Below are 12,498 nucleotides of genomic sequence, written 5' to 3'. Positions count from 1 at the left end.
TTTTTTTTGTTGGGGGGGAAGGGGGGGGGGGGTGATGAATACCCAATCTGCAAATACGACCACTTAATTTGAACTTTAGAAGATGGCTGTCTCAATTGGCAATTTCCACCTAATAATCAGATGGTTCTTTGAATGACTCCTTTCAAGATTGACCCCCTGAAATGATGATTTTTGACTTGTTCGCGAAGTGTGCCTTTTATATAGAAAATTATGATCGGTTGGATCTATAAATAATCAACAATAAATTAAGGCTTATATAAATAAAACAAAATAAAATCTGTTAACACTCCTCACAAATTATTTTACGTATTCAACTCACAATTATATGGAAAATATACTATCTGTTGATCCTATAAGCTCCGTTTAAAAATACGTACGAAAAAGGAAACAATTTAATGCATATAGATAAGACTACCTTATTAATATTTAGATTATGCTTTCAACTGAATTAGTCTGGCTTTAGTGTACATTTTTTTATTTTGAATGTTAGTACTCTTAGCCCGTCAATATTTTTCATAAAAGAAAAGTACATGTATGATTAAGTAAAAGTTGACAGTTTCTTTGATGCTGTTGTTTTTCTCTCCTTTCTTTCTGAATGAATCAAATTCCCTGGTATACTTATGAAACTGCTAGCATCCTATAAATAAAGTAAATGCGCCTTGAACTGCACATTAACACTGCTAATTGTTTTTTTTTCCATATCAGTCTGAAAAATCATATTTCGGTACTCTTATCCCGGAATATGTTATGAATGCAAAACTTGTGATGCAGCGACAAGCGTGCTGTAACTTCGATGCTTTCGGATGTCTTCACCTCTCTTCAAAATGACATACTTGTATGTATATATTCATATAGGTTATACTTTAATAGATATTTACCTGAAAAATTTCGATTACAATTTCATTTAATATGTCGGTACCCTTATCCCGGAAATATGTAAAAAGATAAATTATGTATATGCTCCTTTTTTTAGTTTTTTGCTCTGTGTGCAAGGCCTCACTGTGACTTTGATGCAAACTAAAATCTTACTCCTTTGCATTTTTGTTTTGCTTTGCACATGCTGATTTTGTGTCTTTGAAAGATATCACACATCCTATACTTTCTATCAGGATAGTATCTCCGATGTCTAAGTTGTTTTCTAATAATCATATTCTTTTCAAGGTACCCACATCATACATTTGTGAATATTTGTACGTTCTAAACGGGCATTCGAGCAAACATAAATATATTATCATTTACCTCAAACTGTGTTTTCAATACACAGTTAAACGAAATAGCAACTAAACAGTGCTATTCTTTTTTTAATTTTACCATTTTCCATATCAATCTCAAAAATTTAGTCTGTAATTTTATATTATATGTTGGTACTCTTATCTCCGAAATATGAACATGAAGGGAAAATATGAAATGCAGGGAAAAGTGGCTAGTAACAGCAATGCTAGTTCATTTTTTTATATAAATAAGGCCGTTAGTTTTCTCATTTGAATTGTTTTACATTGTCTTATCGGGGCCTTTTATAGCTGACTATGCGGTATGGGCTTTGCTCATTGTTGAAGGCCGTACGGTGACCTATAGTTGTTAATTTCTGTGTCATTTTGGTCTCTTGTGGACAGTTGTCTCATTGGCAATCATACCACATCTTCTTTTTATACGACCTCAAAATTTGAAAAAAATTTCGTCGTATATTGCTATCACGTTGGCGTCGTCGTCTGCGTCGTCGTCGTCGTCCGAATACTTTTAGTTTTCGCACTCTAACTTTAGTAAAAGTGAATGGAAATCTATGAAATTTTAACACAAGGTTTATGACCACAAAAGAAAGGTTGGTATTGATTTTGGGAGTGTTGGTCCCAACATTTTAGGAATAAGGGGCCAAAAAGGGCCCAAATAAGCATTTTCTTGGTTTTCGCACTATAACTTTAGTTTAAGTTAATAGAAATCTATGAAATTTTGACACAAGGTTTATGACCACAAAAGAACGGTTGGGATTGATTTGGGAGTTTTGGTTTCAACAGTTTAGGAATTAGGGGCCAAAAAAGGGCCCAAATAAGCATTATTCTTGGTTTTCGCACAATAACTTTAGTTTAAGTAAATAGAAATCAATGAAATTTAAACACAATGTTAATGACTACAAAAGGAAGGTTGGTATTGATTTTGGGAGTTTAGGTCCCAACAGTTTATGAATTAGGGGCCAAAAAGGGACCCAAATAAGCATTTTTCTTGATTTTCGCACCATAACGTTAGTATAAGTAAATAGAAATCTATGAAATTTAAACACAAGGTTTATGACCATAAAAGGAAGGTTGGTATTGATTTTGGGAGTTTTGGTCCGAACAGAATAAGGGGCCCAAAGGGTCCAAAATTAAACTTTGTTTGATTTCATCAAAATTGAATAATTGGGGTTCTTTGATATGCCGAATCTAACTGTCATGACTGTGTATGTAGATTCTTAACTTTTGGTCCCGTTTTCAAATTGGTCTACATTAAGGTCCAAAGGGTCCAAAATTAAACTTAGTTTGATTTTGACAAAAAATGAATCAGTTAGGTTCTTTGATATGCTGAATCTAAAAATGTACTTAGATTCTTGATTATTGGCCCAGTTTTCAAGTTGGTCCAAATCGGGGTCCAAAATTAAACTTTGTTTGATTTCATCAAAAATTGAATAAATGGGGTTCTTTGATATACCAAATCTAACTGTGTATGTAGATTCTTAATTTTTGGTCCTGTTTTCAAATTGGTCTACACTAAAGTCCAAAGGGTCCAAAATTAAACTTAGTCTGATTTTAACAAAAATTGAAATCTTGGGGTTCTTTGATATGCTGAATCCAAAAATGTACTTAGATTTTTTATTATGGGCCCAGTTTTCAAGTTGGTCCAAATCAGGATCTAAAATTATTATATTAAGTATTGTGCAATAGCAAGTCTTTTCAATTGCACAGTATTGCGCAATGGCAAGAAATATCTAATTGCACAATATTGTGAAATAGCAAATTTTTTTTTAATTAGAGTTATCTTTCTTTGTCCAGAATAGTAAGCAAGAAATATCTAATTGCAAAATATTGTGCAAAAGCAAGATTTTTTTTTAATTGGAGTTATCTTTCTTTGTCCAGAATCAACTTAAATCTTTGTTATATACAATATACAATGTATATTCACTTTTTACTACCAACTGATAAATTAAAATAATCTTTACCATTCAGTGATAACAAGCAGTTTTTTTTACATCTTAATATTTTATGATGTATTTAAATGAGTAGTTATTGTTGCAAACTCCATTAGAAATTTTAATTGAGATTAGTTTTGGAATAAGGGAAAGGGGGATGTGATTAAAAAAATTGGGTTCAATTTTTCTCATTTGAAATTTCATAAATAAAAAAGAAAATTTCTTCAAACATTTTTTTGAGAGGATTAATATTCAACAGCATAGTGAATTGCTCTAAGAGAAAACAAAAATTTTAAGTTCATTAGAACACATTTATTTTGTGTTAGAAACCTATGCTGTGTCAACTATTTAATCACAATCCAAATTTAGAGCTGAATCCAGCTTGAATGTTGTGTCCATACTTGCCCCAACCGTTCAGGGTTCAACCTCTGCGGTCGTATAAAGCTACGCCCTGCGGAGCATCTGGTTTTATATTTAATGTTATTGTAACATGTTTCCGGGATAAGAGTACCGACATATAATTTAAAATTACGGGGTTAATTTCGCGGACAGTATAATTTCAATATAAAAATCATTTCACTTTCAAGTCATATACATAAAGCGACGATGTGTATACTTATGTCTAAATAAAAATCATACAATTCTATTTTTTTTTTTAAAGATTATATCTATATAGAAATGCATACATTTTAAATTATATGTCGATACCCTTATCCCGGAAATATGTTAAAAAGAGAAAATATGTATTAATATACTCCTAATTTTTTTTTTATTATTATTATGCCAGTCCAAATTCAAAACCATTCATTCCAGTCGACATACCATGCAAAACGTGCCTACTCTGTATTGTTGATAGTTTCTCTCTTGAATCTTTATAATAAATTGCAATTGGAATTCGGTGTGAGTCAATGCTCCGTGTTGAAGGCTGAACTTTTACCTATAATTGTTCACTTTTAACACATTGTGACTTGGATGGCAATTTGTCTCATTCGCATTCGTGCCACATCTTCTTTTTTGTTTGTTATTTAAGCAAACAACAACCAATTGGTCATCAAATTTGAATTATAGTTACTTTTTTTTTATCCCGTGTATTTTATACAAAATGATCAAACCAAAAAATGACACCCCTTGTATCATTGAATAAATCTATTTCGAATCATGGATTCAGTTAAAAAAGCTTTATACAACATTTAGAAAACGAAAACCTCTTCAATTACATTTTTTCAATGATCAAACTGCATCCAAACCAAACAATGTCTGAAACAATATCTTTAATACTAGTATACCTTGTTTGATGTTATTGCTGTTGTACGAATTAAGATGAAACAATATGAATGTTTAGATAACATTGTAACAACCTATCATGACATGCTAAAATCTAATAACCTACAAAAATGTACATATATATTATAATAAAGGCAAAATTTCTGTCCCTATCCAATATAGCTCAATTTTTTAGTGGCAGTCCAAATTTCCCTGTCAATCATCCCGGATGGGTTCTTTTACAAGATCTACCTATTGCATTTGTTATTAACGTGTTCTCGTCCTGAACACGCATGAAATATTTGCCACTGGACGTTATTTACTAAAGTACTGTGTTACGACGCTAGATAAAAAAATCTGACGAGGAAAGGTAATACCCTGCCACCGAAAGCCGTATTATTATAGAGCCTAGTTGGTCGAGTGGTCTAGCGCATCGGCCATAGTGCAAGGCGATTTAGTGCCACGATATTCCAGTAGCATGAGTTAGAATCGCGGGCAGGGAAAAAACAAAAGAGTGCTACCACAAATTTACAGATCTAACATTATTGGGCTGATATTATGACAAATTATTTATATAATACAGATAATGGCTTTCGTAAAGTTAATTGGCTCATGTTTAGATGTACAGGCAGTAATATGTATATACTATACGAGCTTAGCCTGTCATAGATAATATACATTATACATATGATACGAATTTGTAATTCGAGAATCATATAAGATACGGTAACAACAGAAGCCTGTTTAGGACCTCTATAGACTATAGTTTTGGTCCGATATCACGGATTTAATTTTTTTTTTTTTCACGGTTTGGGGTGAAGAATCTTAGAAATTACGGTAATCACAGAATTTTATAATTCTTAATTTTGTCAATGCATGCAGGGTTTTTTTTATTAATCCGTTTAAAAGAATTATATAAATCTGGGATGAAATTTACTCTATAAATATTCTGCTAAGGGGCCTCGGTAAGTAAAAGTTACTCCCGACTTTGACCTGGATATCTCGTTCTGCTGTTAACTCTTCGGTTTGTCTGTTCCCGCCGAGCAGCCCCGTGGTTCTCACCAAATACTTCGGCTTCCTCCAACATAATAAACGATTCTGCCCGGTGTCCAACCACTCCCGGGTGTTGAAGTGGTGGTTGTCCTTGATAAGGAGTGTACACGGATTCCACTTTACCCTCGTAGTTCTCGAGAGGTGATCCGAGGGATATACATACATACATTTGTACATGCATACATATTCATTACAAAAAACAGTAACAACTTATTCTACAGATTCATTATCACGAATACATTAGTGTGTGTTGTTTTACCTCGTGTCAATGGTTTGAGTCAAGCAACCAGACGCTTAAAGTTACAACACATTGAGTTAATGTATGTTGTCCCAGGTTAGAAAAAAGTAGAGCGCTCATTGTTCCTCATTTTTCATGTTGGAGCCTTTTATAGCGAACCATACGGTATGAGTTTTTCACATTGTTGAAGGTCGTAAGGTGGTCTATGTTTGCTTATATCCACTTCAATTGAACTCTGGTGGACAGTTGTCTCATTGGCAATCATACAATAACATCTATCACATCTCATTATCTTTATAATTATAATGTGTGATAAATAATTACAAATACTGATAACGATTTTAATCCGTACTCGTGATGGGCCTATCGTAATTTTCAAAGTCGTTATCTCGAATTATATTTTTGGGAGATCTTTTAAAGGCTTATATAGCAGAGGCGGATTTAGGAGGGGGCAGGGGGCCCGGGCCCCCCTTTTTGGGAAAAAATTTGCTTATATAGGGAATCACTGAAGCATGACTGGAGCGGGCCCCCTCTTAGGTCAGTCAGTGGGCCCCCACTTCTGGATCCGCCACTGTATAGTTCATAAATTAAGTCGATCTTTTATCATTTATAGGACTGTTATGTACATACTACTTTTAAATAGTAGATAGACCAAAGTAAAATTGTACAAATGTATTGTTTTTTCTACATTGGCATAATGTATTTAAGGGGAGGGTTGAGATCTCAAAAAACATGTTTAACACCACCGCATTTTTACGCCTGTCCAAAGTCAGGAGCCTCCGGCTTTTGTTGGTTTTGTATGATTTTTGATTTTAGTTTCTTGTGTATAACTTGGAGTTCGGTATGACGTCCATTTTCACTGAATTAGTATACATATTTGTCTGGGGGCCAGCTGAAGAAATCCTCCGGGTGTGGGAGTTTCTCGCTGCAATGAAGACCCATTGGTTGCCTTTGTCTGCTTTATGGTCGGGTTGTTGTCTCCCTCGACACATTCCCCATTTCCATTCTCAATTTAATTTTGCATGCACATAGGCGCTGAAAAAAAATATATTATCAGTCACATTGATTTCCAATACGAAGTACAATAGGGGATAAGAAGTAACTTCAGAGAAAACAAAAGACTAGATTTTCGTTCGAAGTGTGCCGAAAATTTAACAATTTGATATTTAAATATACAAACCATTCAAATGCGAACTTTTGCTAATGTTTGATTTCAGAAGGAGCAGCAATAAAACGATTGTATGTCAGGAATTGAAACATTAATTTAATATCTTTTTTTAAAAGTAGACAACTTTGGGATATATTATTATTTTTCTATAGCATTTACATAGTAATTTAAAAACTAAGTTTATGAATTAATATTTCAAACTACTATAGAAAATTAAGTATTACAAAGTAACCTTGCAGAAGATTTTGCTAAACATTTACAGGAATGCATAGTTAACACTGCGATGTCAATATAATATTTAAGATTATATAAGTACACAGAATTTAAACTTGACACCTGTTAGATTTTTTTTGGGGAACGCATAGTGTACTTAGTTTTAATCGTAACTATGATAAACTATTGAAGAAAGTTAAATTGTTTGAAACACGATGCTAGATTACAAGGTCGTTAATGGCTCTCCATTCACTTTATTTATTTGAAGGCTAATTAAGTTGCCTATACTGCTTATTTCGATACATTAAAACAAACAAAAGGGGTTTAGAGCGGTGGTACCTTTATAGCTTAGCTCAAAATTGTTTTGTAAACACTGTATACTATTAAATTATTTGATTTTTATTCTAGGAAAATACGAAAGTCCATATATAGCAAAATACACATTTAAATGAGAAAACACGTTTTTAAGTTAAAAAAAATCCGTCGTTTTTGTAAACTTAAATTGTAGAGTTATTGAGAAAGGAAAAAATAATTAATATACTAGTATGAGCTTACCATGAGTTCATTTAAATACAAGCACGCACAAACCAATCGATCTGCTATTTTTCTTTCATGTATTATATGTATACACGGTGTATCCTCGATTTCGGCATATTACTTGCACTATGATGATTAATAGCTCTGAATTGTGTGTGCAAGGTTTTTATCAATTAAAAAATATCCCTAATAATTAATACATGCCTTTTCTTTTTCATCTCTGTGAGAGTTGACATTTTTCATCAGAAGAAATAATAAAAAGTTAAACAGCATCAATATTGTTGAAAACTTCATCTTGATATTACGGATTTCGGAAATAGCGCGAACTAGAGCTGGTTCCTATTTCAAGTTTTCTAAGGGGGTAACAGATACACGGGAGACATTATTTTAGATCTCGGCAGCTATGATTCCTATTTCGGCATTATTTAAATGAATTTGTAACAATATCAATAGTAAATGCATAAAAAATACAATTCATCAATATAACTTACGATCTCAAATAAAAGAACCGCTTGTTAATACTTTAAGTATATTTATTTGAAAAAAATGAAATTTCCAAGTATATTATCGGGCTAAAAGTAATTCCTGGATAAGTGTATAACAAACGTTGCATATCCATATTATTGGCTAAATAGTGTCGGTCTGCCTGAATTGCTGTTTTTTTAACTTTCGAGGTAAAGTGTTGAATAGAAAAAAATAATACCTTTAATGTTCATCCTTATCAAAATAGTTACAGGCTTCAACCAGTTGCAGGTTTATCAAATGGTAAAAGAAAAACTGATTTCTGATTACTAGTTATAAATCTGGTCACGCATTATCTTTCACGATCAAAATAATGCGTTGCCTGATCTTTCGCGATCAAGTTTGATGGATAGTCAACAAATTCAAGGTTTTCATATACAAATTAATGCTTTTAAGGGAAGAACATACCTTAATTTTGCTGTACTATCAGATACACCAAAGATTAAATTTCAAATATATCACGATAAACTGAAATATGACCATTATAGGTACAAAAAGCCTGATATTTGTAATAAATTTCATAGACATGCATTACACCTTCTGTGTTTTTTCATAAAGTACTGCATATTTTCTTTATTTTGTTTCACAGTTATGTTGAGGAAGTTAAACCATTTTGACAGACATATTTTTTTGTTCGGATTTGTTCCGCGTTTTGAAAATTAAGCGATTTTTTCAAAGATTCTGGCCTATAATTTTCATTAAATGTCTTTCACGATCCGTTACCAGAGCTTTCACGATCGTCTCTCAATACTTGACCGTCGTTAAATATTCTTTCACGATCATTTCTCTCGTTAAACCGAATGACACCCGTGAATGAAACATACATCTAATGTAATTATATAAGAATAGAATAAAAATATTTTTGTTTCGATTGTTGTGCCTATTGCTCTATACGGTAATGAAGTATGGGGAATAGGCAAACAACACAGGGATTCAGATCCCTTTGTTCACTTGCAGTTTAAAGGAGTAGGTCCGGTAAGGGTCGATTTTGGCAAATTTCAGGTTATTCTAGCGAATGATTTTGTACACTTTATAAACACTTAAGTGTCTATTTCAATTGATTCAATTAGTTAATGTGAAAGATTTTAACTTATTTAGTCATTAAAAACGCTCCAATTCAACCTTAAATAGAAAAAATCTATCAGATATGCCAAAACACGTTACTTTTCAGATGTTTTTTTGTCAAAAATGAAAGTGGCCGCATCCGTGTTTATCCTCAACCTTTATATATGGTATGTATTATCATCAAATACAACTTACATTTCAATATTATGAATGAACACGAATGCGGCCACTTTCATTTAAGACGGAAACCGTCTAAAATTTAACTAAAATGCTAAAATTGTGAAGATTTCAGTAATTTAGCATGACTTAATGATGCTACTACCCGATATATGTGCACTGTATTGTCAAAAACAGACCATATTTATGTAGCAGAAGCATTATACTTTCCTGTAAATAGCTAAAAGATTACAGTTTCACAATTTTGTAAGACTGCTATATTTTGGGGCCAAATAGGGGTCTTACTGAACCTACTCCTTTATTAAAGAAATTCTAGGAATATATTGCAAAGCATCAAATGCTGCATAATTAGCTGAGATGAATAGAATATATAGAAATTCTTACATTAATACGAGTGGATTATCGGATTTATCCAATTTCGATAGTTAAATTATAAATTCTAAAGTCCTCGCCATCGGATTTATGATCATTTATCCAATCGAGACATTTTCTTTTTTTGTTAACCGAAAATCCCCTCCGAGTGCCTTTCACATTGCACGAAGTTGTCAATTTCATTAACACCTGTTATAGCATATTTTGATTCATCAAGTTAGCTAAAAAGGTCATGACCCTTAACATCATCCAATGATCTTCTGAGATCACCGGCAACCACACGTTGATTAAACTTTAATATACAATGGGTTCGGAAAGGGATAAATTTCCATAGAATTAGAAAAGCCTTTATTACAGTGTCTATTTTTTAATTCAAATTCGAACTGTAGTGTAAGTACACACATTCTGTGTCATCTTTTCAGATCAGCAGATTACACATTTGTTTATCAATCTTGTACACTATGGTAGATGTTCCTTTCTCATGCACCTTTTGGAGTTACATAATTCATTACCGTTTAGAGCAATATATACACATGTGCACGCCAAGCAGGTATTTATTCATACACGTTGTAAGTGCGAGGTTTAGCATGCCACAAAACCAGGTTCAACCCGCCATTTTTTTCTTTAAAAATGTCCTGTACCAAGTCAGGGAAATGGCCATTGTTATATCATAGTTCGTTTCTGTGTGTGTAACATTTTTACGTTGTGTTTCCGTTTTGTCGTTTGTTTTCTCCTATATTTGAGTGTGAATTCACATTACTATAAGACGTGTCACGGTACTTTTCTATCCCAAATTCATGTATTTGGTTTTGATGTTATATTGGTTATTCTCATCGGATTTTGTCTAATGCTTAGTCCGTTGCTGTGTGTGTTACATTTTAATGTTGTGTCGTTGTTCTCCTCTAATATCCAATGCGTTTCCCTCAGTTTTAGTTTGTTACCCTGATTTTGTTTTTTGTCCATAGATTTGTGAGTTTTGAACAGCGGTATACTACTGTTGCCTTTATTTATACACAATGAAGTATCACAGAAATACAGTTTTGATTGTTCAGAAATTAAAGGAATTTCGATAACAAATTGTGACGTAAAAACGAATTGATTTCATAAGCACACAATTATTTATTTTAGGGAAATTTGCAAGCCAAGTGATTGCAATTCTAAATAACAATAAATAATAAAATGGAGACAGACGTTGATGACAATATCAACAATTCCAATATGAAGGACACGACTTCAAATCATACGGACTCACAAGAAATTCAAACAACATTCAGTGAGGAAACAGATAATACTCTACATTTAAGTTTAAGACATCAAAATGAACTCACAACTGCTGATGGTAATCCCATAACTCAAATTAGAGTTCCCGAAGACTCTGGAATACATAGTCAGTACCCGGCATATAATATAACTGACAGTTTCAGCCGACAGCAATATGAACGACAAAGAACAATACCTAAAGAAAAGAACAGAGACTTCCCAGGAGGTATGTAACACATTAAGTATTTACTCTTTCATAGCACTATACACTAAGCCTTCAGGAGCACCTGCGATCACCCTAAGTTTTTTATGGGGTTCGTGTTGCTTATTTTTCAGTTTTCTATGTTGTGTCATGCGAACCATTGTTTGTCTGTTTGTCTTTTTCATTTTTAGCCATGGCGTTGTCAGTTTATTTTCGATTTATGAGGTTGACTGCTGTTGTTAGAAAATTCGTATTTTTATAAAACAAATTCTTTACCATAGTTCATCCAGATGAAACTTCGGAGTTTTTTTGGGTACTCCTCGTCAATTGTTAGATCATGTCATTTTATATGTCATGACAGTAAAATAACACCTTAATTATATTATAGACGAGGATTATTCAGTGTAAACCACTTTTTAATTTTTATAGACAGAAAGCTTATTATTGTCATTCATTATATAATGTATTTCTAAATTCTATTTTAAGCAATACATGCAATATATCATGATGAACATTTGATGACGTCACGGTCACATGAAAAAATTATGTCTATGATCTGATACAGAAAAAACTTTCACCCAATGAAAAGACGTGCTACATCCAAAAGGAATTATTGGAAATTCCTCCGTCAAAAATCATAAAATATTGCTAGACTAGTTTCAATGACTGTCTGTTTATAATGTTAATAGAAATACGTGGACATGATTTCCTTGGAAATTATAGCCTGGGGCATGAATTCTATTAAAAGTTAATGCACAATTCTTTAACAATATTAAAACATAAACATGATAAATATTGAGTTTCCTTGGTTTATAAAAATTTCCTTTTAAAATTAAGGACATGGACATTTTTACCTAGGACAAAATTTTCTAAATTGGTTTGGAATCATAGATTTTATTAAAAAAAAAATGTGATACACAACTCTTTAACAATATCAAACATTACATTTATATTCACCTTTTAAAACCAAGGACAAGGACGTTTCGACCCAGGAATATTAATGACATGGAAATGATTTCCTAGGAAAGTTAGTCTGGGGACATTCATTTTATCCAAAATATAGATACGCATCTCTTACACCATATTGGAGAAATTAAAATTTACATTCGTGAATATGTAACCGAATTTATTAAAGTACTTCATAGGACATGATTTCCAAGGAAATTAGTCTGGGGACATAAATTACTAACATCGGACTAAATATACAAGTAAATTTTGTAACCATGGGCTATTTATACTAGTAGTATTTGTCCGCCCAGACATATTTT

The 12,498-nt window shown here is 32.5% G+C and overlaps 1 protein-coding gene across 1 annotated transcript in view; it reads left to right on the top strand.

Annotated features, from left to right (window-relative positions):
- The window catches only part of LOC143049857 (uncharacterized), a 38,778-nt gene that overhangs the window by 4,805 nt on the left and 21,475 nt on the right, over window positions 1–12,498 (top strand). Inside the window, exon 2 of the mRNA XM_076223620.1 lies at window positions 10,897–11,254. Coding sequence (XP_076079735.1) covers window positions 10,948–11,254 — 307 coding nt within the window. The 5' untranslated portion in view covers window positions 10,897–10,947. The remainder of the gene's footprint in view (window positions 1–10,896; window positions 11,255–12,498) is intronic.

Source organism: Mytilus galloprovincialis, chromosome 10, assembly GCF_965363235.1.
Source record: "Mytilus galloprovincialis chromosome 10, xbMytGall1.hap1.1, whole genome shotgun sequence".
NCBI lineage: Eukaryota > Metazoa > Mollusca > Bivalvia > Mytilida > Mytilidae > Mytilus > Mytilus galloprovincialis.
The sequence above is the reverse complement of the archived record's forward strand: the minus strand, read 5'-3'. Positions and strand labels throughout refer to the sequence as shown.